The sequence below is a fragment of the Puntigrus tetrazona genome, chromosome 22, assembly GCF_018831695.1.
Source record: "Puntigrus tetrazona isolate hp1 chromosome 22, ASM1883169v1, whole genome shotgun sequence".
NCBI lineage: Eukaryota > Metazoa > Chordata > Actinopteri > Cypriniformes > Cyprinidae > Puntigrus > Puntigrus tetrazona.
Genome location: NC_056720.1, coordinates 7,784,545 through 7,799,033, shown reverse-complemented (window position 1 = coordinate 7,799,033; position 14,489 = coordinate 7,784,545). Strand labels below are relative to the sequence as shown.

At 35.9% G+C, this 14,489-nt stretch overlaps 1 protein-coding gene across 1 annotated transcript in view; it reads left to right on the top strand.

Moving 5' to 3' along the window:
• The window catches only part of lrp1ba (low density lipoprotein receptor-related protein 1Ba), a 228,098-nt gene that overhangs the window by 90,852 nt on the left and 122,757 nt on the right, over positions 1 to 14,489 (top strand). Inside the window, 4 exon segments of the mRNA XM_043222495.1 lie at positions 2,068 to 2,148; positions 2,920 to 3,084; positions 3,213 to 3,395; positions 7,430 to 7,630. Of these exon segments, the coding sequence (XP_043078430.1) occupies positions 2,068 to 2,148; positions 2,920 to 3,084; positions 3,213 to 3,395; positions 7,430 to 7,630 (630 nt within the window).

Genomic DNA, 14,489 nt, shown 5'->3' with positions numbered 1-14,489 from the left:
AAAGAATCTTTTTCCCCACTTTGAAGAAACTTGTAAGCAATGGAAATGTTCCAGACGGTTCTTCATGGAATGCCTATAAGGACTATATAATATAATTTATAATAATGTAAATATATAAATGTGTATGCATTCAGATCTTTATGTGTGTGTATTTATATATATGTACATAATAAATAAACACAGTACGCATACATATATATATATAAAAAAATCTTTTGCTTGAGATTAATCATGATTAGACTTTTGACAGCACTAGTATTGATGTGATACTCTTGTTATTTATTGTGCATTAATATTTGTTCTATTTTTTTCAGCATTTTTGTTTGTTGCATTTGATTACTACACAGTAGCAATTTGACTATTTAATGTAAATTAGTACTAAAGTACATTTCTTTCTTCACAGAACCATCAGTGTGAATAATACACCTTTCTTTTCAAGAATTTAAAGATTCAGTAGAAGAATCAATTTGGTTTTCCTTTTTATTTTTTTTTGAAGACCATTTTACATTTAAATAAATGTAATTAAATAAAACCATTGCTTTCACAAATCCCGACAGAAAACTACTGCCATGTTCCATTTATGACATATTGACACAAATTTAAAATAATTTTCAACAGTCTCTTTGTCGCATCCAGCGTAGACAGCCTTTAGTTGTTGTGGCGTAGCATAAAACAACAACGGTCATGTCCGGGGGAGACGTGGTGTAATAATATATTTTTTTAAAGAACTCGTTGTGGAATGGGATTTTTCTGTGGATATTGAGGATTCTTCATTTCCAATAAAAAGCCTTTATAGCAAGGGTTACTCCACTCCAAAATGAAATTTTGGTCATTAATCACTATCAAGGTCCAGAAAAGTATGACAGGCATCGTCAAAAATAGTCCATCTGCAATCAGTGGTTCAATCTGAGTTTATTGAAGAAAATATCAACTTTATTCAACAATTTGTCTCCTCTGTGTCTCTCCACGTCACCGTGGACATCCTGGACACAAACTCTGTACACTTTCTGTGTACTGCAAAATATCTTAAATTGTGATCTGAAGACAAACAAAGCTTTTACAGATTTGAAAGGACACGGGTGTAAGTGCTTAATGACAAAATTTTCATTTTGGGTCGGAGTAACTCTGATATGTATTCATTACCAATTTCTTTCAAAAAGTGCATGATACGAGCGGCTTCCTTGTATCCTCATCGTAAACATGAAGATAAGTAAAGGAAATTATCGTTAAATATTGAAAACAACAAACAATGAATAGCTTTGCGTGATATAATGCTGCTTATTACCATGCTTTGAATATCTCAGAGCTCCACGGCCTGCCATAAACCCGTTGTGACGGTTCGCGTCGTCTGCGACAGCACCGTTCAGCTCGTGTAAATGAGAGGTGAGAAATACCAGCAGATCTCCACCTCTCTTCCTCTGAGGGATGAAGTGTGCGTTTGAAGCTTTCTCCTCTGTTAGTCGTCGCATCTTATTACCGTTTAAATTTCCTCGGGTAACGTTCCAGGGTCGCTTCGGTTCTCACACACACACAGGCGGGTATAGAGTAATTAAAGTTTATGCTTGGCTTCCTTAAATCAAAATCAAGCTGGCACAGGAAAGCCGAGCGTGCGCCGTCTGAGAAATGTCGAGCGTCGGCCTTTTGGCCGTGAAGTCGCAGCACGTGGCGGCGCACGGCTGCTCGCTCGCTCTCTATCAGGAGTCGATGTCAGTTTGCCGCATACTTCCTGTCAGTAACCAGGGAGCGTCTTTTCTAATGCATGTTTAATTCTGAAAGGCGGTGAAACGCCACTGTCGGTTTATGTGGAAAGGCGCGTGAGGCAGGTTAGCGCTTCTGTCTCTTGGGAGATAAGACAGACGGTGCAAAGTTCAGCTGAAGCAAACTCCGTGTTTGTTGTTCTTGGCGGTGAAAAGTTGTTAGTTGAAGGCGTAATCTAAGCTTTTATTATTCTGCTCGCATTTTCTTCTGGCATAGGCCCAACGTTGACTTGTGAAGTTGAGTGAAGTTGGAAGGGAGTATCCTTTGCCCTTCTCTGCTTTGATTTTGTTGTTTCTGTGTCCTCCTCAGATTTCCCAACTTGTGAACCGCTGACCCAGTTTGGCTGTACTAATGGGAAATGCATCAGTGTGAAATGGCACTGTGATTCCGGTGAGCTAAAGTGAAAGAAGATCTGATTTATTTTATTTTTTTAATTCATGGATAATAATAAGATTATAATAAGTAGATTCAGATTTTCTTTTTATTATTTTTTTCATTCTTCTGAAAACAAAAATCTTGAACGTGAAAAGAAGGGGGAAAACAGAAAAGAATTACAATGAAGTTGATCACACATTGTGTTTGTCCTTCTTTTTTTTCCGTCTCATTCTTCAATCTGTCTTTATTTTCTTGATACTTTCCATCCAACTACTTCTTTCATCATTCCTTTAATTCTTCCTTTAATTTATGTTATCCATGCTTCTCCCTTCTTGCCATTCTTCCATTAATTTCATCTTACTACTCTTCCTTCCTTCTATCCATCCATGCATCCATCCATCCATCCATTCATCCAATCTGTTATTTTGTCTTTCCTTCTTTTCTTTTGTCTTTAATCCCACCACCATTGTGTTTGTCCTGCTTCCTTTTTTCTTCCATTGTTCCATGTGTCCTACCCAATTTTCTTTGGTTCCTTTCTTCTTTTCTTCCTTGATTCTTTCCATCCATCCATCCATCCATCCATCCATCCATCTTTCTCTCTATCTTCCCTTCCTTTTTTCCTTTTATCCTTCCTTTCTTCCATATAAACTTGCTTCTTGCTTCTTTTATCCAATTTGTCCATTTGTCCTTCCAATCTTCTTACCTTAATTTCTTCCTCCTTTCGATCTCTTCTTCTTTCTTTATTTCCTTCCTTCATTTGTTCATCCTCCCCCTCTGCGTCTCTAGAGGATGACTGCGGGGACGGCAGTGATGAGGTGGGCTGTGTTCACGCCTGTTCGGTGGCTCAGTTTCAGTGCTCCAGTGGGAAGTGCATCCCTGAGCACTGGATGTGTGACGGGGACAATGACTGCGGTGACCTCAGCGACGAGAACGCCACCTGCTCCAGGACAGGTGCTCATGATTGCATAAAACACAAACACACAGAAACATTGACCTAAAACCGACGTCTTCCACCTTGCAAAAATGTCAACATTTGCAAACACAAAACTTTAACCACCAAGACTCTTTCTCTCCATCAGCGCTCTCCGCCGTTAGCGACTGCAGCGAGAAAGAGTTCCACTGCCACGGCGACGGAACCTGCGTTCCTGAAATATGGCGCTGCGACGGAGATAAAGACTGTGAAGATGGTAGCGATGAATTTGCCTGTGAGGGAGCCAAGAGAATGTGTGACCCCAAGGCAAAGTTCACCTGCAAAGTCTCAGGTAGAAAGCAACGTCTATTACATAATCGCATTATCACATTGCATAATCAAGTTTTACACTTTGGAAAATTCTCTGTAATGTCATCTCTGGGTGAAGAGGGTTGTAAATATAATCATTAATCGATTGATTGTGGCCTAGGGTGGAGTGATGAATCAGCACTCATTCAAATTATATTGCATTGCCGTTATTCCCGCTGAAAATGGGACTGTGATGTGAAAAGATGCTTCCAGAAGGCCATTGATTATTGCTTTGCTTCCCTCTAGACTGAATTAATAATGTTTAAGATGCATCGTTTTGTTCTGATTGAGGCAGACTAGGAATATTTTATTACCCTTGTGAGCTGGGTTCAGGTAGAATTGTATTTGTGTGTGTTTGTGCGTGTGTGTGTGAATTGATCTGTGATGCTTAACTTCAAAAGTTAGAGGTTGGAAAGTGGAGCATTTTCCACTTTAAAAAAAGCTTGAGGCTGCTTTATGAGAGGAACTTGTGAGGAAAAAAAATAAGACCTATTTCAGTTTGTGACGTAATATATTAGGGTCAATTGGGTCAGTTTTAGTAAATAATAGGGATGCAACGATACCATTTTTACACAACCAATCCGATCCGATCCTGAAAATTTTGAGCATCTGCCAATACCGATCTAATCAGATATGAGCACAGGTTTTTATTTTAAATAAATATAGAATTTCTTTGCTTTTCTGTGTTCATCTAATCATCACTCTTTAGTTAATCTACTTCATTTTAATAAAAAACAACAAATTAAAAATATGTGTAATCATAATACATGACAGAAATACTATTTTAAACTAATTTAGTTTGTAATTCAGCAGCGAAAGATATTCTAGAAACATCACGGGTGCACAGTAATTGTATAATATCTAGTGAAACATTTTTTATAAATAAATGTGAAAAAGTGGAGGACTAAATCCGGTAAAATGTTACACGTCGCTTTGTATTGCTTTGTATGAAAAAACAAGTAAATACATTTACAAATAAGTACATAGGCCTGCTATAAAATGAAAAGTCATTTCTTTTAAATGTGTAGCACAGTAATGAAGGCAGCAACATGTGGTAGATAAAACGGAACAAGAAAGACTATTAATAATCTTTCGCTGTGCAGAAAAATATTATAATTCGAAAGGCTCCAATACCGACCGTCAACAAAGCGCATATGTGCATCTCATGCACAGAATGATGAACTTGAAACAACACAGAATCACAGCCCTCAGAGTCCACATAAAAGACTTCAAAGAGGAAGGATATATTGATGCGTAGTGTATTAAACCTGCGCAATGCTATATTAAACATTTCTTTTGACAGCGTTAAATCTCTTACCGAGTGCTCTTTAAGAGAGTTTAATCGTTCTGACTGTAGTAACCAAACGTGACTCGCAGTTTTGAATGCTGAATGAAGGACGACAGCCGCAGCTGAGAGAAGAGTTTATGTGAATTTGAATTTAATGACTTAAAATATTCATATGTACCCACATTGAACTATGGAACACCTTCAGAACACTTATGGTGCTTTATAATGTTTTTGTGCCTTTTGCGGGGCTTGACAATAACGCAGAATAGTATACACACGATATTGGATTTGGATCGGACTCATCTGATTGATACCCGTTCCACAGAAAATGGCGGTATCGAACGTGACACCGATGCTGAGTATCTGATCGATGCATCCCCTAGTTAATATGTGACCCTGAACATCAAAACCAGTCATAAGTGTCAGTTTGTCGAAATCATACAACATCTGAAAGCTGAATAAATAACCTTTCCATTGATATATGGCTTATTAGGATACTACAGTATTTGGATACAACCATTTGAATATCTGGAATCTGAAAGTGCAATAAAATCTAAATATTGAGAATATCACCTTTAAAGTTGCTTAAAATGTACTGGTCTCAGACCCAGTCTATTTAAATAACCAAAATAAACTAAGCTGGTTGGCAGGTTTTAGCTGGTCATGTTGTTCTTCCTTTTAAATGGGTTTTGACCACTTCTTTAGCTGGTCTGGGAAAACAACTATACCATATAAGACCATATAAGAGTTACCTGGTTTTAGCTGGTTTTAGCTGGTCATACCTGGTCTTTGCCGGTCTCTCGAGATTGTATAATTAAACAAATGAATGGAAATTATTGATATTTGCTTAAACGTGGTCCAAATTATACTAAATAAAAGGTATCTCATTATTGTAGTTATGAAACCAAATGAAAACATCTGAGACCACCAGCCTAAAGTGGTTTCTTGGTCTTAGCTGGTCTCTCAGACATGAATAATAAATGGAAATTAATCTAGTGTATGTATGGATGGATATTTGCTTTTTTTTTTTAAATGAAGCTAAATAAGAGACATTGCATTATTTTACTAACATATTAACCAGTTGGTTTTCTGGTCTTATATGGTCTGTCAGGCATGTATTATTAACCAAATTAATAAAAAAAAAGTTAATGTATATGTGGATATTTTCTATAAAAGATTCTATATAAAAGGCAGTCCATCATATTACCCAAGAAACCAAGCTAAAACATATTAAACCATCCTAAACCATCCAGACATTTACAATTAACCAAATGAATACAAAGTAATTAGTGTATATGAATATTTTCTTTAAAAAAAGGATCCAAAGGAAGCTAATTGCAAACCTGCTCAAAACATTTTAATCCAGCCTAAACTGGATTCCCAGTTTTAGGTGGTCTCTCTGGCTTGTCTGTTAGCTGGTTTTAGAGAGGTTTTGGACACTTATTATCCTAGATGACCAGCTAGCTGCCGAATCACCAACTTGACTTAGCTGGAAGATTAGCTAGAAAAGCTAAAGACCATTCTAGATTAAGCATTTTGTTTTTCAGCAAGAAGTAAATATATTGTTTATGTCCTTATCATTAATCATAAGCCTATCACTATCCCACAGAAAACATACTGTGCGAACACCTCCTTTTTCATTCTCTGTTGCCTGCTTCTCGCTAAGTGCCCTGTAGCAACTTGTTAGCATGTTTACATTAGCAATTTAAAGCACGTAACGGATTCACATTTGAGGTGTCGGCGTGTGTAATTTATGCTGTGGAACAAAACGTGGAAGTCACGAACCTCATTTTATTCTTAAATCTAAAACTGCTTTTGCAAAGCCATTAGAAATCCCTGAGGGGAGCTGTTAGCGAAAATGCTAATTCACTTCCAGGTTGAAGAGCTACAACCCGAACAGCTAGACAGAATGACTGTCAAAATGTTTTAGTGTCTTGGACCTTTCGTAAACGTGGAAAAGATTTTGATTTGAACCTTTTTAATCGCATCTGGCCTGAATTCAGGTAGACCTAGCTAAACAAAGTTTCTGGAAAACCCAAAGTAAAGTGAATTAAAATCTGATTAAGCGAAGTCTCGGTGAAGGTCTAATGAACGCCAAGACACAATTTGGTCTTGGAAGATACAGGAAAGTAATTTATGTACTCATCGCCCTGTTTCACCTTCTTAAAGAACTTGTCTGGAGAGATAATGAGGGAACCGCTAATGACTTGTCTCATATGCTCAAAAAAATAAATCGAAACACCTTAGGTTACTCAGTACACCATTAAGAAGAACTGATAAGGATTCTGTATGAAAATGTACAGAGAAACTTGTGTCTCGCATTAAATTGGAGAAAAGGGTATTTAAATAATTAATTATATTATAAAAAACTGGCTACGGATATCATTCAGTTTCATATGCCTCAAACTTTAAAACTGTCAGTTTCTCGAACACTTTTGCTAACAGTAGCTTTTTATCGTTGCTTTTTACACTTTACAGTCTTTAGAAGGCTCTCTTTTTCAACATAAAAAGATAAAAACAGTGATTACGTACCTCACTATCGCTAATGATACGGCAAACACCAAGGTCCAAAAAGCACTCTGAAACCGTATGTAAGCCCTATGGGAAATTAAATGATGTGGTTAAAGAAAAAGTGTGCAGAAAGCAGATAGCTTTGTAAAGCAACGACGCACTTTGAATGATGTTTAAAAAATTCCTTTGTAACTCATTTGTTTCTTTCTGTACCGTAGGGAAATGCATTAGTAAGGACTGGGTGTGCGACGGAGACATCGACTGCGAGGACCAATCGGATGAGGAGGGGTGCGAAGTGTCCGTCTGTAAGCCTCCGAAGTTCCCCTGCGGCAATGACACGTCTGTGTGCCTCCCGCCAGAGCGAATCTGTAATGGCTGGAGGGACTGCACCGACCACTCCGACGAGGGACCCTACTGTGGTGAGTCAGAGTTAGTTAGCGCTGACCGGCCCCTGACCCAGAGGGTGACGCAAGGATTAATGCGATGTAGATGTGTTCATGAATCAGCATCCTCTTTTTAGATTTACTTTTTTTATATTTCTTCCTATTAAAAATGGAAATACTGAAGTACACTTTGCACGAAAAATAAATTAACGAATCATTTATTTTCATCTGTTTAAGTCGATATGGTTTTAAATTGTTGCACGAGAAATGGTTGCATTTTAAAAGCAAAACAACATTATATGACATAAAATGACCTTTTTAAGAATAATGAAATATATTTAAAGAATATTTAAAGATATTTAAAGTTGCATTTAGGCTTCCAAAATGACATGCATATATGCTTTAAACATGCAAAACGAAGAAACAAATAAATAAATGAACAAACAAACAGATGAATGAATGTTACTCAAAAAGAACAAAAATAATATTAATACAAAGTTTAAGATATCAAAATGAATTTTTTTGTTAGGAACTAAAAACCTCGATGAACTTTATGCCTTAAATCACTGAAAAAGGAAATTATAAGGCCATTATAATCCAAGCATTCTATAATTATGCAAGATGATAATAATAATAATAATAATAATAATAATAATAATAATAATAATAATAAATTATTAGATACGTTTTTAGTTTTTTTTTTTTTTTCCTGTTATTATTATTATTATTACTTAAATAAATAAATAGAGTAATAGCCTTTTAAATAGACTTTCTCTCTCTCTCTCTCTCTCTCTCTCTCTCTCTCTCTCTATATATATATATATATATATATATATATATATCCATTTGAATTAAATATAGTATAATTAAAATATAATGCATTGCAATGTTATAATAATGTTATATTATATATTATTATGTTGTATTATTTTGCTTCAAGTAAGTTTGTCTTGTTTATCTTAGATATATCGATTGGAAAACAGGATAAAAATACCTTTAATGTTTTTCACCCAGTAGGGGTTTAATTTTCATTTAATGTTATTCAGCTTTCTTTCGAAAACTAATTTAAGAGAATTATATAAAAAAAAACACTTAATCTTACTCTTGCATCAGAATGTAAAAGTGTGTGATATAAATATACAGACTCCCAAATAATGTCTTTATATACTGTTTTCGTCAAAATCTTATGTGAAACAATTAAATTTGTCCCTTTTTTATGGCAAGTGCAGTGCGTGTGCAGGTCTGGGGAGTAACGAAATACGAAATATGAACAACTGTATTTCGTTATAGTTACATTTTAAATTAGTGGTAATCAAATCACAGTTACATCTGAAAAGTGTTTTAGATTACTAATGTGATATATATATATATATATATATATATATATATATATATATATATATATATATATATATATATATATATATATATAAAATATATATATTAAAATATATGTAAAATGATTGGAAACGTTAACCTTGAGGCAACTGCGAGCAGCAGAACTGCAGAGTGAAGACTCACTAAAATGCAAGAGAAAATTAGAAAGCAAAGCGCATAATTTTTATAAAAATAAAAAGACGATTTACTTATAAATGTGAAAAATGACGAAACATCACATTTAAATGCAACAAAACGTCTTCAAAGAAACATCTAACCTTGAACAAGCTTCTTAAAGTAAGTTGTTCTCACTCTCAGGTTCGTTCGAGTTTTTGTTTTTCTATGTTTTACGTATAGTACAGCAACATCGAACGAGAAAGAACAGTGCTGTTCAGTCGAATGTCCGGTAGCAAAAGCCATGCTGGTGTTATGCCATTCATAACAAAAAGGTAATATCTCGTGATTTATTAAAAGAACAGTGTCGTCTGATTTGCTCCATATAGCGCAAGCACAAAATGCTTCAATGCAACAGATGGTTTATTTGCAAAGCGTGCATTTTGTAATCTGTAATGCATTTTAAAAGGAACCTTCCCAGCCCCGTGCGTGCATGTGTGTGTTCTCACAGTGACTCTGATGCTGTGTGTGGCTCTTGGGGGATTGGAGGATTTTAGTGAGTGTGTATTAAGGTTCATTTAGGAACGCTTCAGAGAGAGATCTCTTCCCTCAGGTGAGATGAGGTAGTGCTGGAATATCAGCTTAGAGCCAATTACATCTAACGGCTCCTCCTCACGCGCACACACACGCACACACACACACACACACACACACACACACACACACACACACACACACACACACTTTCCCCCTCCAGACTGATTAATGCTGGAGAGCACACTGAAAACCGGCCTCTGAGGAACGGGAAGAGAAACAGACTCTGGATGGTCTTTTTTGCTGTTAGTAATGACTGAAGAGACTAAAATATATATTACCCGTCGTCTACTTGTGAATCGCCTTGTTCTTTCGGTACAAAATATGAATCAAATATGAGGAATGACGCAACAAATTCAATAACTCTCCTACTCCCCGGTCATATGACATTTAACTGAAATATCATCAGATATCGGTTCCGTCTGTCAGAGAGGAGATTTGACTGTGAATTTATTTCCTCCTTTGGACCAAAATAATTAGGTTTTGTTCAGACAGGCAGCAAAAATCCACCTCAAGTCCGTTTAATTGTTTGCAGCGAAAACCGCATCGAATCTGATTTAAACAAACCAACATCCAAAGCGAATCGATACAAGGTCCGAAATCAGATTATAATCTGATGTTTTTCAGATCAGATCGGGTTTTGTTTTCGGCGTTGGGGACGTGGCTGGAGTAGCGCGCGGCTAAAGATAGAATGTCATACAGTCACACAAAGCGTCTTCAGCTGAACTCGCTCTTTTATGCACACATGTGCTGTTCTCTTTGTAATGAATAGTGAATGAGCAAAGGAGCGAGCTGTTTTGAACACAGCATGTGGCAAATTTTCTCTTTCTACAATGACAGCTTCTTTTGTATATCTCTTTGCGCAAGTCATCACTATGGCAACCATGCCGGATGCCGAATTCTGTGTACACTATCTACAAAAATGTGAATATTTTATTTTGAATGTCAAATACCTCATTTGATATTTTATACATATATTTTACAGGTTTTTTAATATGATTTATTCATTTCCCCCCAATAGAAATTGCATATATTATTCAAATGAGATCATAGGGAAACAAATAAGAAACTTCGTTCAAAACTTAAAACAAGTCTTATATTTATAAATATATGCATATTTCTTTTTTTTTTCTTAAAATCTTAAGTCTTTAATATTTTAAAACGTTTGCTCAAACACACACAAACACACACACACACACGTGTTTTTATAAATTACAATGAATTTCTTTATTTTTATTTACTTCTTAGCCATTAAGCTAAGAATAACTAACTTAATTCAAAATAGATTTATTTGAATATAAATTATTTCATTATATCTTTACATCATTGGCCTTTAAATAAAAGTAGTGTCATTTGTGTTGGCGCTGAATTAAAAAGCTGTAGCCCAAATTCCAGCGAGCGCAGGTTCAGCAGGCCCGAAAACAGCATTTAATGTCACATTTTAGTCTAATGCCTCTATTAATTTTAAAAGGGCCAATCAAACCCCCATTAACTTTAAGCACACTCAATGTTCTGCTAAAATATCTTGAACACGGCAATGAAAGTTGGATTGAACCCAAAACCTGCTAGCGGCTGGCAGAGATGAATGCTTTCGCCCTGGTCAAGATAAATTCAAAACCGTCAAAACCAATGGTCTAGAAACGTTCCAAAACATTTTTCTGAGCTAGATAAATATTGTTTAAAACAGACCTGGCCTGCACATAATATGACTAATCATGATGAATGAGCCTCCAGATCACGTTCCCAGCTTTGTAGAGTGAATCTTAGAGAGAAATAGGTCACCTTTTTTTTTTGTTCTTTGTTAGTATGCAACTCAAATGCTTCAACTAGATTGTCAATGCTTAGCTGGTTCTTTACTTTATATATCTATATAGCTATCAACAGCTCTTTCCTGATCTCACTGGGCTTCGCATGGTTTTGCCTTGAGGCTGCTTTTCTCAGTGCTACAGAACGCATGTGAATGGACCTGCTGGCCTTTGACCCGAAGGGCTCTTGGCTTTGGGGGACCCAAACATCTTCAGTCTTCTCAGTTCTATGAATTGTGAATTAGTTTGTTTTTAATGTAACCTGATGAGATCTGACATACACCTGGTCACTCACTAAATATGTCCAGTTTTGGGGAAAGTTACTTGTAAAAATAATGTATTACCCTATTTTGTCGCACTTTATTTTACATGTCCGTAATAACTGTGTACTTACATAGTATGTAACCACAGTGTAAGTACACACTGGTACATAGTATCTATAGCTGTAATGTCTGTATAACTGCACATATGTAATAACCATCAGAATGGTGTAAGTACAAATGTGTAACAGGACTAACGTCACGTTTTTTTAAAAAGAATACTACTTTATACTTTATATGAAGTAGACAATTCCTATGGAATTACCATGTAGTTACTCTGATGTTACACAGCAGCAGCCAGACATTACATATAAACTGTGATTGGTGTCCAGAATGTTACACTTTATATTAAGTAAACAGTTCCTGAATAGTAGTTACCATGTAAGTACACTGGTATTACTATGGTACACCAAATCCACCAACTCCTGATCTGACTCCTCCCACTTTACATATCCCCAAACCTAACTATTTCTACCCAATGTTCCAGTTATTCTCATACAAAATGTTTTTACATATTTGCTGTTACACAAGCACTTAGTGAAGTGAAAAAAAAGGATTGTTACATGTGTCTTGTTGCACAATTTTTCTTGCACATGCCATTCTGAGGGTTGTTACATTTGTGTAGTTACAAAATAGCACAGCTGTGGATATGTACCAATGTGCTATGTACTACGTACACATCTAGTCGCTATGAAAGTACACAGTACTCAGTCAGTCAGTCATTTAATGATTTTAACTTTAGTTTGTGTTTCGGAGTAATTATGCTATGTCGGATTTTGTTAATGCATTTCGAATTTGAAAGAAAGCCTTCGAGGTCTTTACTCAAACGACAACCTGAAAAAAGCAAGATTATAAAATCTTTTCATACGGTAATTTTTAATTTAGAATATGAGATTTTATACTGAATTTTTAGGTGTCTCTCAGTCCAAAAAAGAGTCATTATTCCCCTGCTGGAACTTTTTAAAAATTTTCTCTACTGTATTAGTAGCTTTGCTCAGACCTCACGAGTCTTTGGTATCACTAGTGCCAGATTGCACCCTAGCTTGATTGAATGCACTTTCACTTGCCTTTTTATACCTTTCCGAGCTCCTTCCCCTCATCAACGAGCCAGTTCTGTTCCCTACATCTTTTCTGCCAGCTCTTTGTTGTTTTCCATTTGAGTGTCTAGCACATTTTATTCACTCCGCAACTCCACCAATATGACTGCCTTGAGGTTTATTAATACATTATCCTCTGTCAGTGCTAGACATTTCATTTAAACCTTGAAACCCCTTGCTGTTCAAGGTGCCATTACCTTGAATCCCTCTGTGGCCTCTTAATTTTTGGGGCAGAAATGAAACCAATGTATTTCTTATAGTTGTTGCATAATTAATTTGGATTAATATTTTAACATAAAATTATTTAATAGTCACCTTTCTGTGTCTCAGTAGTTATTCAGTGAACTTGATTTTTATGTTAATTTGAGCTTGTTTTCCCTTCTTGTAAACAAAGGATTAACCAAGTCGTTTTGCAGCAAATGAATGCTTTATCATCACGGTTAGAAAGAGCTTTATTGGGCTTATTATACCCAAGTGGCTAGCTGCTATATTCACCTAGTTTAGAACTTCAGCTAATACTTAACCATGAAGCATCTGACCATGGGACCACTTCAGTGGCATACCTTCACATTACATTGCCCAAACCAGTCTTCAGCCATAAATCACGATAAAGTGATGATAAGTGTGGAAGAGGCTTTAGTGCCTAGAAAGGCTTTAGTTGAAGAAAACTAAGAAGAACAGATATACAGGAAGAACCTACCTATAGTACACTAGGAAGAAGAAGAAGAATACTAGGAAAAGGGCTACACTTTATTTTGATACTCCACTTTATACGTTCAACTAACTATAAGCAATTCTCATTAATTTGCAACTACAAGTGTACTAACTCTCAGAGTAGATGGTTGGAGTAGGTTTAGGGTTAATAGAAAAAGTTGACTTGCAAAGTTTCTCACAGTTAGTATGTTTTGGATCCATCCAAATGTAAAAAGTTATTAAGCAGTCATTCTAATAATCTACTAATAATCTAATGATTGTTAGTTGCTAAGTTACTGTTAGTAGAATGTCTGAAGTGGACTAACAAAATAAAGTGCTATCAAAAAAACGTTTCTACTTTTTTCTATTTATTATTATAAGACTATGGTAGTCATGCATATCTCGTCAGTAAGGCCAGTTCTGTGATAAGTAATAAATCTCCATCACCTGTTTTCAGATGGAGCAGCATTTAATACACAGAGCCGTAGTTCACAGAAAAGCTATGCAATATCATGTTCATTATCGCATTCGATTAATCTGTGATTATGTGCCATGATTTACTGATGAGATGTGCCTGACTATCGCATGCAATATATTGTACAGCCCTATTTTCTATCTTATAGTAAAATGAACCCTTACAATACTACTGTCAAACTTTTCGTTTACTATTCGTTTAGACTACTCCGGTGCTTTCAAGGCCAAAAATTTTCAAAGACTTTCGAAAACGCTGCAGACTCATTCTAGAGGGTTGCTGTTTAGTGTACATTAACCAAAAACAGAGGCCTTTGGAAACGATTACATCATGCTTGCAGTTGTACCCATAGATATCTATGGGTAGATTCTGCATTTGATGGCTTCAAACGCGTAGACGCATCCACCATCTGAAAAATAGGAA